At 45.5% G+C, this 14,835-nt stretch overlaps 1 protein-coding gene across 4 annotated transcripts in view; it reads right to left on the bottom strand.

The window, feature by feature from the left end:
- Positions 1-14,835, bottom strand: part of foxp4 (forkhead box P4) — a 192,847-nt gene that overhangs the window by 24,580 nt on the left and 153,432 nt on the right. For all 4 annotated transcript variants that reach the window (XM_035630784.2, XM_035630785.2, XM_035630786.2 and 1 more), the window contains 2 exons: positions 6,816-6,938; positions 3,498-3,626 (listed from right to left, as the gene is read on the bottom strand). In XM_035630784.2, coding sequence (XP_035486677.1) covers positions 3,498-3,626; positions 6,816-6,938 — 252 coding nt within the window. The remainder of the gene's footprint in view (positions 1-3,497; positions 3,627-6,815; positions 6,939-14,835) is intronic.

Genomic DNA, 14,835 nt, shown 5'->3' with positions numbered 1-14,835 from the left:
TTGACAGTAATTCTTCATAGTCTTTCCCTGCTCATATTCTGATGTCAACTGGTTGGCGCGCACAAAGTAAACTAACAGAATATAAAATAAATAAAATGATAATGATGAGATTAACTGTCTGCTGCTGAAAAACAAAGTGAGGATTTTGAGAAAATTAGTCACTCAATAAAACGAAGACAAGCTCTGATGATTGAGAGTAGAATGGAGGGGAATGAATGGGGGCAAAGGGAGAGTGGGAGAGACTACATGGCGCGTGGCGATAATGTCGGTGTGTGTTACGGTGATAAATGTCCCCTTTCCTGCTCTCCCAGTCTGGGGCAGACCGGGCCTTTACTGCGCTGTTTGAAGTCCCCCCTGACCAACCCCTGGGAGAGATGGACTTTATCTCTCACAGATAACTAGTGGGGAAGAAAAATAAATAAATACAACTTGAGGAACTGCTCATTGTGTGTGTATGTGTGTGAAAGACAGTGGCAGCCTGGAACTCTTTGAACAGAGGTGAACTCACAGGAAGGGCAGATAGGTCACTTCCTTTCAGACTCGGTGCCTGGGGAGCAAAAGTGTGATGGCTGTGTGTGTGTTTTGTTTTGTGGGGGGGTTAAGCACAACAATTAATCTTTACAAGAGAGGGATGGAAAATGGGAAACATAATTTTGAATGGAACTTGGTTGGAGCTTTAATTTACTATAAATGTTTTAACATTTGTACCTAACCATTTGTTCACAATCTGACTAAAACTTTTATGGATTAGGACAGTCAAAGCACTTAGGAGGTGATGATTATTTGAGAGTCACAGATTTTTCTATTCACTGAAAACAAAGTACAGTTTCTTCGTACAGATTGACATTTCATAGCTCACAAAACATTATTAACCTAAGGTCCATTAGGAATTATTTCCATTTTTTTAAGCCAACATGTGTTTGAGCCAAAACGTCCTTTATATGCTCAGAAAAATGGAAATTTGAATTTGAATCTGAACTTCATAAGAACTGGGGAACTTAATCTGCAGAGACACGATCAAAAGCCCAGAATAACTTTTAATGCACCTTATGGTGAGATGGTTTTGCCAGTTTTTTGGTCATTCAGTCTTGGTATGGCTAAAGTCATGAATCCCATGCAACCACAACTCCAGCTCACGGAATGATGCTGACTCATCCTGCATTTCTCTTTCAATTTTTTTCCAAAGCGTTGTCGGTTGAGAAGATCAGCGTCTGTTGTATTTTAACTACAGTACGAAACATACATTGCTTAAACTTTGCGGTGTAGTAGTCGAGGACAAAATCGGTGCCTTTCTCACATAGTTCATTTTGTTGAAGGCAGCGGCGAAATTCTCATTTGATGCAGTAAATGATTTATCGTGATCAGAGTGTTCTAAATGAACTGAACCTGTTTTCCTCTCTCTTTCCAGCCATCCTATCCCCTTTTTTCTACTTGTCTGTCTATTTTATTTCTACCACTCCCCCATCTGTCTCTCATTCCCTCCTGAGATATGGCCATGGTTCTTTAAAACACACATTGTGTTCATGTGTGTGTGTGTGTGTGTGTGTGTTCTGTTTACATTAGCTGTGGCTGAGTGGCCAAAGCTAGCGCAGTAACAGGCTGTCAATGTGATTTATGAGCACATCACACACTGTCTGAGCCTGCCAGTCACACACGCGCACGCACGGACACACGCGCACGCACGGACACACACACACACACACACACACAAAAACAATGTAGACGGACAATGACAGACACACATACACATGCACACATCTCTTGTGATGGTCAGAGTCACTTCATTAAGCTGACTCCTGACCAGTCCCAAATGCACAGGCGACATACACACACACACACACACACACACACACACACACACACACACACACACACACACACACACACACACACACACACACACACACACACACACACACACACACACACACATATACTCTCTCTTGCAGTATATCACTTCCTTGCAGACAGGAAAGTGGAGAGGAATTGCAGAAAAGAGGGAAAAGGGAAAAAAGTCACAGCCACTCATGCACAAACACTCTAAAAGGCAAAGGAGAGGTTTTTCTGTCTACTCCCCCTCCTTCCTTCTCTTTCACCTTCTGTGTTTTTTAAGTTTGTTGAAGGCCTGATAGAGTCGGTTAAATATATCTATTTGGTTCATCACTTCTTTAACAGGATTAGTTTATGAGTTCCTAGACAACTACTCTGAGGCTTACACACAGCACAGGCCTTACAATGAAAAGTACCCTCTGCCTGTACAGTGTGTAACAGCACTGACTAAAAAGGTGTGATTGATGCCTCACAGCGAACGCTGGGAATGGCCTTAGTCATATCAGCTGTATACAGCTCTGTGGGGAGGCATATTCCCCCAAGTGTATGTGTTTGTGCAGTGAACCATCACACATCAAGCCTCTCCCTCTCTGCATGTATGTGTAGCTTGTGTGACCAGTGTTTGCACTTGTCTAGTTGTTACAGGACAACAAACCTGAAAACTGGGACAGCGGCAGAGCGGAGGGAGAGAAGGGAAAGCGATTCAGACACCCTCTCAACATGCGAGTCGACCACAACTGGTTTGCTGTGGTCACGGCTGAGTTGGTTGACCGCTGTCGGTGAGGGGTTTGTGGGGTAGGGGTGGGGGAGTCTGCCTACTGGGGGAGAGGGGGGGGGGGGGGGTGAATGGGAGGTGGAGGAGGAGGGAAAATCGAGGATGTGTCTCCTCATGCGTTTATAAGAAGTGTCTCAAGAGGACTTTCTCCACAAGACTGTCTCCTGCTTGGTCCTCTGCGTGTTCAGCAATTTTTTCGTGAATGAGCATTCATACAGTACACGCATGCACAAAGAGGCACACGCACACATACTCATACACACAGGCTATGACAGTAATCTTGTCTGATCGATTGAAATCCTCTTTGTTGTGCAACGATGTGATCCTAGTTGATCCTCTGTTATCCTACTGTACCACAGCTGTGGTTAAACCTGGTGTGTTCATGCATATTTGTGTGTGTGTGTGTGTGTGTGTGTGTATTAGAGAGAGAGAGCGAGAGCAAGGGAGGCTCCTCGTGCTGACTGGGGTTAATTGACAATTAAAAGAGTGGCAAACCCCTCCTACAGAGAGATTTCACCTCAGGCTTAGAGCTGAAGGCATGCAAATGAACATTCTGGCGGGGTAGCGTTGGGCTTATAGAACAGCATTCCTTTGGTGATGTTTCTTTGGCATGTTGATGAATGGAAAAAGGGAAATCCATATCCACTAATCCTTGTTTCGAGACATGTTTGTACACAAAACAATAAAGCAGAGAACGGAGGGATGAGAGCAGTGTAGGAAAGAGCGGAAAAGAGAGCCAACGTATGTTATCCCACGTCCTATACCTCAGATCCACCATGGCATTTTTTCCCTTCTGCTGTCTCCTATGTCAACCACTTTTACTGTGTATAAGGGCACTCGTGTACTTCAGAGTGTACTCGAGCTGAGTGGGTGTGTGCCTGGTGAAGTTCACCTCTTTTGCTGCTTGCTTCCCGGCCTGCTGTTGTTGTTGCTGCTGCTGCTGCTGTTGCTGCTGCTGCTGCTGCTGAGTCAGAAGCTGGAGATGCAACTGCTCCTGCTGCTTCTTGTAGTACTCCTGTAACTAGAGACAGACATAGAAAAGGTGGAGGCAGCAGGGGTGAGGGGGAGGGGAGGATAGGGATCGAGGGGGGTGTGTATGAAGCGGGTGAGTCACTTTGTATCAACCTCAACAATATCACTCCGTCTTCCAACGGACACCATAACTTGAAAAGGAGTCTCAAGGAATGCAGTTGCTTTCTATCTCCCTGCTCTCATTGAAGGCCGCAGTTTATTGTTGTGGCAGTTTGTGGTTTCTTGACGAACCGCACGCAACAAGCAATCACAGACCACACAAATGGTGTTGAAAAATATTATGGAGCTATTATGGTGTGTCAAGTATTGTTGCCAGGGTGATTATGTTTGTCAAAGCTACTGCACAACGCCGAGCGCGCCGGGATTATTCACAACCGCTGGGCAGAAAAATCCCACTTTGGCACAATGTAGGCAGGCAGAGGGCAATGGACATGAAGTACACCTGCACACATGCACAGCATCACGCCATAGTAAAGGAGAAGCTAATATAACTAAAAAATATATAAACACACACACACACACACACACACAAATCTGCATGACTGAACAAGACCACTCTAAGCCCACAGGGAAAAATGCACAAGGCGATATTCCTCTGTGAATACTTTAAGCACGTTTTGATTAATTTACTGTACTGCTGTCATAAAACACCTGCTGGGTGTGTGTGTGTGTGTGTGTGTGTGTGTTTGTGTGTGTAGGTCCATACTGCATTTCTAAGGGTTATTAGTCTGTAAATCTTAAATGGTGTGTTTCTTTCTACCGTTTGCAGATAAGAGAAGTGCCCTCAGGTAATGTATGGATATTTTATGGATTGTCCATCCATCGCCACAGTAACAGCTGGATGGACTCAAATAAAAACGACTGAGGTTTTTTCTACAGACACTTGTGTGTGTTCGCCACCTTCACTAGCATTTTCATATCTGAAGTAATTATGCAGATATTCTCTGGTATTAGGTCGAATGCAATGCTAAATTCTGTAATTCCAAACTACAAAATTTAGCTATGCAGTCTGGTTCTTTAATGGAAACATACACAATACACGCACAGGCACGCACACGCAAACACACACACACACACACACACACACACACACACACACACACACACACACAGAGTGTCCTCCGACTGGCCACAGCTTGTCTGTTTTTGTTTGAGTTCATTAATTCATTCAGGAAGTTCCATTAAGATTATAATCTTGCAGAGTGGAGAGCAAGGCGGACAGGAAAACTCACACTGGCCACAGTGTGTGCGTGTGTGTGCCTGCGCCTGTGTGTGTGAAGGAGGTGGTTATATCTTGGGAACAGCTCATACAGGTGTCTGCCTGCAGTTTGTCTTTGTTTCATGGTGCATCAAATGTTCAAAGAGGCTTTTCAACGGAGAATGACTTCACAGTGCAGCAGTTGCTTTGGTCTCTCATCCGTCTGACCCTGCAGTGAGCAGACCGCACACCGCTGCCCATCTTCACCACACACTCCGCGTAAAAGTAATGGCCCTGCTCTTTTTGTGCTAAATTGATTTTCATTTTCAGTTTCAATATTATCCCAGCCGTAGCTTCACTTTAGCATAATTTACTGTGCTGTTGTACTACGATGTTCCTTCTCGTCTTTAATTCACTTTAAATGCAGGACTCACTCGTTCTTGCTGCTTTTTCTTTTCCATCTGTCTTTACTTTCATTTATCGCTCCTTAGGCGGAGTTAATCTCTCTTTTCCACGTCACTAGCCCCGATCGCCTCCTCATCGCACAGACAAATGCAAGCATACGCGCACATACACACGCACAAGCACACACACTTGGCTGGAGAGTGGTGAGTTGAGGGAATAATTAAGTGATAATTAAGGTCTTTTTAATGATTTGATTCAGTGGCTCTGTGCATTAAGAGCATGTGTAAGTGAAGCACTCACCTCTCCAGCCTATTACCATGACCTTGACTTAAGTGAACACACCAAGACAGAAAGGCAGAGCAGCTGTAGCATAAATAAAGGTTAGGGGAGACTTAAAGGTTACAACACATGCCCACAAACACACTTTCAAATCCACAGACTGCCTGGACAAACACACAACTTCTGTGCAGCCGCAAACCTTACTTGCACACTCTAACACAATGCTGTATTGCCATGGGGATATGAAATTTAACGCTCCAGTGAGTGATGTGTCAGTTGATTGTTCTGTGCGTGTGTGTGTGTGTGTGTGTGTAAAAGTGCCTGATTTGCAGATATAGACTAAGAGCAAGTCCATACTGTGGTTAATTAAGTGGGAGAGCAATGTTAAACTCAGTGGTTTTAATAGCGAGAGTGTAATGTGTGTGTGTGTGTGTGTGTGTGTGTGTGTGTGTGTGTGTGTGTGTATATTATCAACACCCCCTCTTTTTTCCTCGTTACAGAAAAAAAGAACTGGTGAAGAGGTTCTTAACCGTCTGCATGTCTGTTTCCAGAAAGCCTGCACATTTCACATTTCCATTATGATACATGTTGTCAGATCTTTCCACTGCAATTTATACTCGCCTGAAGCTACTGCTCCTTAAATCTATCTGCTCTGGTCTTGTCTGCATGTGAATGTGTGTGTGTTTTCTTGACTCCATTAATAGTCCTCTTCCCAGCCTTTACAAGGTTTTGTGCGTGTTTCCCTTGTGTCAGTAGAAGGTCACAGGTTGGTCTGGCTGAGTGTTTTACAGACCTGTTGCAGATGAGTGTTTATTGGTTTGTGTCGACATGGCAACACCTCTATCACCTACTGGGCATGAACATGCACTCCTGAGTCACTATGATTCACCAAAGCTGATGCTAAAAAGTGTTTGCGTGTATGTGCGTGTGTTTAGGTGTGCAAGTGTGTGCCTGCAGACAGGAGCATGCACATTCTCCTAGCAACAATGCTAAATAGGAGGCACTCGAAATTACAATGTGTGTATGAGTGGCTATGGGGATGTGCGTGTATCTTCAAAGCTCTGTGAGCACTGAATGAGACACAATCACACCCAGTGTGTGTCAGCACCTACTGAATCAGACACATCTAAACACGCCGGCCTGGGATAGGTCCAGCCTTGTGTGTGTGTGTGTGTGTGTGTGTGTGTGTGTGTGTCTGTGCGTGCGTGTGCGTGTGTGTGCGTGTGTGTGTGTGTGTGTGTGTGTGTGCGTGCGTGTGTGCGTGCGTGCGTGTGTGGGTGTGCGTTTGTATATTACCTGCTGTAGCATTAAAGCCTGCTGTTGCTGCAGCAGGGCCTGGAGCTGAGGGGGAGACAAGATCTGTTGCATCTGTTGAGGAGTGATCATCTGTGGACTCATCATAGCCATGGACACAGGCACCTAAAGACAGCACAGGAACATGCACACACATCTTTAAAAACGTTACACATTTAGATATTAGCATGCAAAACTTGGACAACGCCACCGGTGGGCTAGGCTGTGGGTGAAAAGGCCCGGCCAACACACTGAACTTTGAGCGTGACTGTGCCTGCAACTGAATACTCAACACAAAACAAACAAAGTCTACTGGTACGTACAGGTAAAGTTAAAGAGATGTGTTGTCTCTTATTCCCTGTTGACTGCTGAGAAAAGCTGTCAGAACACATACTGTTGACAATTTTCGACACGTCTGGCATTGTGAAAATAAAAAGACAATTTCTGTGACAACAGGCAGAGATAACGGGACAGATATGCAATCCCCTTACAAAATATAAAATCTTATCTTCTTCCATAAACACATGATTAAGACTTCCACCGATTTTCTTTCCACGCAGTCAAGCCCGGCTAAGAAGAAAGGGACAACAAAGTGGCTATCTGATGAGATGTCTATCTCATCAGATACGGCTACGGGCAGGCAAAGACAGACAGAGAGAGAGGGAGGGAGGGAGAGTCAGGGTGAGAAAACTGTGGGGATTCTTGCAGATGAGTTGTGCAAGCGCTCTTAATGCACGTGCATTGTACACAGAGATGGGCAGAGATGCAAACGTGATTACAGACTGGGGACAAAACAACCACATGAATCCAAAACTGAGACTCTAGTGCACATGCAGAAATGCGCAATTTATGAAAAAAATCTGAGAATCCTGCTGACCAAGTCATTGTATGTATTAGGCAAATTCAATTTTGAGAAAAAAATTTAGGGTGTAGGGAGAAAGAGCATTTGAGACAATGTAAGATATATATATATATAGAGTTGAACTGACATTGAGTCTGAGAGCTGCAGGGATGACAATCTCTTCTTTAACTGCCAACTCATCAATAAACTACACTGCCTTAACAAATAATCCTGTCCATTGATGGCTGTTTTATTGAGGGTGAGTTATCACCACTAAAATTGTCCGTCTATCTATATTCACTCTGTCAAACTGTGAGTGTGAGTGTGAGTGTGTGTGTGTGTGTGTGTGTGTGTGTGTGTTACACAGTATGTGAAGCATCTAACCAGGTGGGGGGTTGATGGGAATTGCGCGGTAAAGAGTAAGAGAGGGGACAGGATGTCACTGATGAATTCAATCTGTAAAGAGATGATTTGATTTTGTAAACAAGATTTGCTATAAATACTTAACACCCTCTTCACCAGCAGACCTCTGCCTCCTTCTGCCTCCCTCCTTCCATCAGTCTCTTTTTCTCTGTGTGTGTCCGTCAGTGACCCGAGACTCTTTTATCAATCTAGACTTCCCTAACTGAACACACTCCCAGGTACACGTAAGGGTGTAGGGCCACAAAAAAGTGTTACAGTCTGGGTTATTGGGAAGTAGAAGATGGGCGTGATAGGGTATGTACACGAATGAGCAATGGTGCGTGTGTGTGAGAGTGTGTGTGTGTGTGTGTGGGTGTGTGTGTGTGTTTGAGGTGAGAGTGAGATAGAAAAAGAAGAAGAAAAGACAGAGAGTGTGGTGAGTGAGGGGAAGGGTGGTGTTGTGGCAGCTGGTAAAGGAACAGGCAAAGGGGACAGGGAGGTGGGGTGGGTTTTGTGAGCAAGTTGGGGGTGGTGATGGGTGCCGCTTGGCGTCATGCCAGCTTGCCCCCGCCGCCGGGCCTTGTCAGTCTAAGCTGCCAAATGAAAAGCTGTAATTAATTGCTCTTGTGCATCCCATTCTTCCTCCCTGACAACTCATACATTCTATTTTATACACACCGCCATTGACATTTCAAGTCACAGGCCTAATAATTACTGGAGTTATAGCACCTTTCTGTGTGTTGGCTGACGCCGAGGCCAAATGTGCACGCATGTGTGCAAGTGCTGATATACTGTACTGTATGTGTGTGTGTGCATGGGGATGTACGTGTGTGTATGAATGTGCATATATATGCATGTGTTTGAGGCTGAATGTGAGTGTGTGGAAAGCTGAATGCTGAGTAGTTAAGGTTTGACGCCATTAATTGCCCCTATAATCTAATATCACAAAGCGTGGTGATTATGGGGCATGCTTTGCCACCGCCATACGACACCGCTAGCCTGAGAGCGCCGCCACAAAACAAAAGCTGTGCCATTAGCGATTTGACGGGCCAGGACAAAAGCGCCTCACAATGCGGAATTATATTTTCATTCAGCTTTGTCTCTCCCGGTGAATGATTTCTCCCCTTTCATTGGTCTGTGAATAGGGAGAGTCTGAAAAGTCGGGCGATTTGAAGTCAGCCATTTATTAAATGCATTTAATTTTTGCCCCCGCTGTCGTCCCATTTTTTTTTCACATTGCATGTTAATTTAAAAGAGAGAGATGCGTGGTAGATTAGTGGGAGAGAGGTGAAGCTGGGGAGGTGGAGAGAGGGGAATAAGACGATACCATCGACACAGTGTAAGAAAAGAAAGAAAGCGCGAAGGAAAGAGCGGGAGGAGAGGGAGGAAAGGAAGGAAGGAATTAATGGTTTGAACATTGAGACATGTGCGTGAAGAGTCATAATGCAGGTCTGTGGAAAGAGAAAGTGCAGCCTCGAGCATGAGGCAATGGCTACGCAATGGTGACAACACATACACCGCCCCTCCCCCCCGGTGAACAATCACAAAATCCTGTACAGCAGGTGACGAATAAATGTGAAAGTAGGACACTAATTATAGTAACATTTAAAAAGCAAAGATGTCACTCCTATCATTTACATGCAAGAATCAGTCACTCAGCACACGCACACACACACACACACACACACACACACACACTCTGCTGAGGGTATGGTGGCTGACAGAGGTCAACCCCTGCCGTGGAGAGAGGGAGCTGGAAGAGGGAGGAGTGGAGGAAGGAGAGGAGAAGCGCGAGACAGCCCTGTCGTTTACAGAGAGTGGAGGAGTAATTAGAGGGGATGTTTGAAGAGGGAGTTTAACTGATTAACAAAAGAAGAGAGGGAGCGAGGGAGCACCCGAAAGATGGGAAGGAGAAGGAGGAGAAAGGCATGGAGTCCCAGAGGAGTGAAGAGAGAGAAAGAGGGGGGATGTAACTTGCATTTCAATGAGGCTCCATCCCTCTCTCCTTCCCCTCCCTTGATGACTTTTCATTCTAACGAGGAGGAAAGCCCCGCTTTCCATTTCAGATGAAACCTCAGAGAGAGGAAGGAGGGCTATCTGATATTAAACCAGCAAGGAGCCAGGGGAAATAGGCCCAGTGCTGCTCGGCACCATGTTTATATAGAAGACGGGCTGGTTAAATGACTACATCATCTCTAATTTAGGAGTGAACTTTGGATTTCACACCTTCACCCTCCTTCTAATTGAGGTCTCCGACTAAAATAAACCCCAAAAGAAATTCCACCGAAACACAGAACCCTTTTCCATCTCATCAGTGCCACCAGTGTCCACCGTTAATGTTCATATTTTAAATAAACAAAGACGCTGTCAAGAATGTTTTGTCTACTTCTTTTTTCGGGAGTAACCTTTTGACATCACTCCCTTGGGCTTCACAAGCAGATACAATTTACTGGAACAGTTATTCACCCCATGCTGGCTCAAAAAAAATGTGCAGCCAGTGTGTGTGTGTTTGTGTGTGTGTGTGTGTGTGTGTGTGTGAGTGTGTGTGTGTGTGTGTGTGCGGGCGTGTGATGCCAGTGAGTGAGAAGAAAGGAGGCTATAATCAGAATCTAAACAGGCTCTCAGTCTAAATGATGCGGGCCCTGCCTCTGGGTCTATGGGGACACACAGGAGAGAGGGATAATTGAAAAAATGACAAGGAGAAAGCAGGAGGAAAAGAGAGAGGCTGACACAGACCTCCCCCCTCCTCCTCCCCCCATCCCTCCTGGTAGGAGCAAACCACAGCGCTGTTTATCCTTGTCACTGAGCATTACCACCTCACACTGGAAGAGACGCCTGCCTCTCTCTCTCTCTCTGTCACACACACACACACACACACACACACACACACACACAGACACACACACACACACACACACACACACACACACACAGACACACACACACACACACACACACACACACACACACACACACACACACACACACACACAGACACACACAGACACACACACACACACACACACACACACACACACACACACACACACACACACACACACAAGAAGGTGCATACACACGAGAAGGTGCATAAAAACTGGCCTCTGTCTTTGAATAAATTCGTAACATCTTGCCATGTTTTTGTTGTTATCTTTATCAAAAAGTGTCACAGCTTATTGAACTGATTCAAAAGATTGCTGTTCTGATTGGACAGTGGCAAATGTTTAGCACATTAGCCTTCATGATAGAAAAGAGAGAAACCTGTGCTCATTCACTCACATGGCAATGGCATGACCCTCCTTCTGCCAAAGCAGCCACTTTAAGCTTTAACACCGTGCGGCTCCGTCTTGTTGGTTCAGGATTTGTTAATTCACCAGCTCTCATCGCTATCGCTTCCTCTTACAGTCCCTCCAGGTAAAATGCTGTCTGTGCTCATCGTGCCAAAAAAATGCGATGGGAGCATGAGGGTGAGGAGGTGGGGAGAGGGCCAAAGAGAGGAGCAGAGGAATGAGGCAGAAACGCATTTGACTGAAGGAGAGAAAAAGAAGGAGTGCCTACTGTGCTGAGAGCGTTGTTTGGAGCTCAGGACCAGGCCTCCAAGTAAATGGCCCCATTGTGTGTGGTGAGTAGCCCTCCTCTAGCTAATCTTCAGCAGGGCCAGGGGCCACATTACTCCGGGGGGAACTGATGAGCGAAGCCAGGTGGGGTTGGGCATCTCACCGCCTCAAACTTCAAACCTTTTAGCTGAGCAATGTTTCTGTCTCTGTCTATGAACAATGGACTGTATGTGTGTGTGTGTGTGTGTGTGTGTGTGTGTGTGTGTGTGTGTGTGTGTGTGTGTGTGTAAGCTACTGCGAAATTGCCTGAGTGTGTATCTATTTCTATTTTTGTACCAGCCACAAGTGCAAGCAACTACAGTACAGGTATCTGCTGTAAACTGGCCGTGTCAAGTCATGTTTTGCCAAATCTGGTGATTTTTGGAGGATGGGTGAAATTATTGAGATTTAAGGACAGAGGGATCTGAAGAATCTGGCTTCTGAGGGAAGTAAATTGGGATCTCTACCACCCTATGGCTGAGCTGGGAACACACACACACACACACACATACACACACACACACACACACACACACACACACACACACACACATTCACAAACAATAAGCACATTGACGTGCATAAAACTCAGCTCTCCCTGACAGGGGCCAGACAAATGAAAAAAAAAAAGAAAAGAAAAAAACTTCAGAGAGGACAGTGAAAGACCAGCAAGTTCAAGTGGAAAATCCTCCTCCTCCCCTTCCCCCTTTTCCTCAGTCTCTCCCTCCTTTCTTCTGCCCCCATCCGCCATCCACCCTCCCTCCATCTAACGCCCCAATGCTTCAGAATAAAAATGACAACGCATTTCCAGAAACACACACACACACACACACACACACACACATACTCAGGGCACGTCGGAAAGTGTGGAGAGCTGTTATCGACCATATTTCATTACTGATTTCACTCATGTTTCAAATCACAAAATAAGAGTTTCACACTTCAGTGGCCAGACCCAAACCTCTCCTCTCCATCCTTCCTCTCTGTCTGTCCACCCTTCTGCCCAGAGCCAAACCCATTCCACTGGCTGCTCAACCTCCTCCCGTACACCCTTCACAAACTGTCAGGACCCCATACTACCCCCAACACACACACACACACACACACACACACACACACACACACACACACACACACACACACACACACACACACACACACACACACACACACACACACACACACACACACACACACAGAGCCCCAATTCCCTCCGCATCAAATAAGAGAAACTGCCAACTAAGCACTTTCATTGAGTGGACAAAAGGAGTGCTTTGGGAAAAACACTTTGAAAGGAAATAAAAGAGAACAGGAGAAGGAACCGCTTCAGAACTGCAGGCTCTGGGGGGCTAAACACTCATCTTTCCACATCATTTTGTTGATTAGTTAAAAGACTTTGAACTTTGCCTCAGAATCTTTATGCGTAGTAGTTTTTTCCACAAATCTGTAGTGGTTCAAAGGCATCGGGGAAAGGCAGAAAACAAGTCGGCAACACAGAAAAATGTGTGACTTAGGATTGTAATATTGATCAGAAATAGCTCCGCTGAAATAAAATCTCTGCTTGGAGACTGACATGACTCAGTTTCCTGCGTGGCTCCTTCCCTCTCTCCGTCCCACTGGGCTGGTGCCAGCCCTCTCCAGAGAGCACGGAGCCGAGCTAATTAACATATCTCTAATGAGTCTTTTCATTTTTTTTCCTAATTAAACGAGCCCCTCAATAATACATGAAAACAGGACACCGCGCTATTCAATTACATACGTATGGGCCACAGCCAAGCACGTGCATTAATCTGTGTGTGTGCGGATGCCAAGTGGCAGCGTGTTAAGTGTGCCAGGCGCGTGTCTGCCAAGTGGGTGTATATGTGTCTGCTCGTGCCCTCCTAGTGTGCGTGGCAAGTGTGTCCATTGTAGAGAGCGTGTGCCAGGTCATGGAGGCATGCTACGGATCATGCTGGGTAATCCGCCAATTGCCACTTTGTCTGCCAACACTGTGCCCACCAATTCTCTCCGCTGCATTTGTGCCACAACCAATTACAGTAACTGTGGCCAATTCTGTCCAATAGCTACAACAAACACACACCTGAAGTGTGAAATTATTCAAACACAGAAAAGAAACATTTCAAGTACAATCTCGTTGCAAAGGAATATTCACTTATTCTTGTTCAAGAAATTTTGATTGAGCGAACATGTTCTTTTTCCATGTTGCCCATAATCCACCCCTGGGAGCTGCTTGGTTCAGCCACAGATTGCTTGCCTTGTTTAAAGGCACGTCGGCAGTAGTTGGTAATAACAACTGGTGCAACATTTTTCATCATGTCAATTTTCTTTATCATTATCTCCTAATACTTTAAGTATTATTTCTGTCTGTGCTGAATTATGTATTTGTTTCGACTGTCAAATTCTTCAAGTGATTATTTTGAATCATCTGATTCCAAAATAATCACTTGAAGAATTAGCATTGTACTCCTCAGACACTGTTGCTGCAATTTCTTTGCGCGCAGACATTTTTTTTCTCCTGCATTTGCCTGCCTGGAGACTTCAGCTTTTGTCGAGTTTCTCCCGAATGTGACACATGACAGTGTGACACACAAACACACACGCATGCATGCACGCACACACACAAAGTGGATTGATACCATCTCACATAGCCAGCCAAACACAGAGACCATCTCTGAACAACCAATCAAAAAGCAGATATAATCTTAGAGTTTCTTTTGCTCTTCCACTCTGATCCTCCTCTCTATTATAAATAAAGAAACGAACAGAAATATGATGGGGAAGGGATGGGGAGCGTGAAGGGTGAGGTGAGGGGCCAGGAGAAGGGGAGGGAGCGAGGGGGGTTGTCAGTGAAGACCAAGGCTTCTCCAGAGAAGTCAAGACACGGAAAGAAGTCTTCCCGCGCTCCCTGTCTGCCTCGGTCGTTCTCCCTCAGAGAGAAGGGGAAAAAATCTAATTATCGAGCTCCTAAAGATCTCATTATTGGCTGAGGTTCATTTGCATGTGTGAGAGCAGCCCAGCAGGAACCAACCTGGGGACGGCCATTTTGTGCCTGGTGTGAGCAACTGTGTCACCGTGCCGTTGCGTACTGTACTGCCACCTTTAGAAATGACCAGATTAAATTTCTGGTTTCACTCACTGCATAGCTCACTCACCCTCTTTGTGGCCGAAAGATGATTGCTTCAAT

The sequence above is a fragment of the Scophthalmus maximus genome, chromosome 6 (assembly GCF_022379125.1).
Source record: "Scophthalmus maximus strain ysfricsl-2021 chromosome 6, ASM2237912v1, whole genome shotgun sequence".
In the NCBI taxonomy this organism is placed as follows: domain Eukaryota; kingdom Metazoa; phylum Chordata; class Actinopteri; order Pleuronectiformes; family Scophthalmidae; genus Scophthalmus; species Scophthalmus maximus.
The sequence above is the reverse complement of the archived record's forward strand: the minus strand, read 5'-3'. Positions and strand labels throughout refer to the sequence as shown.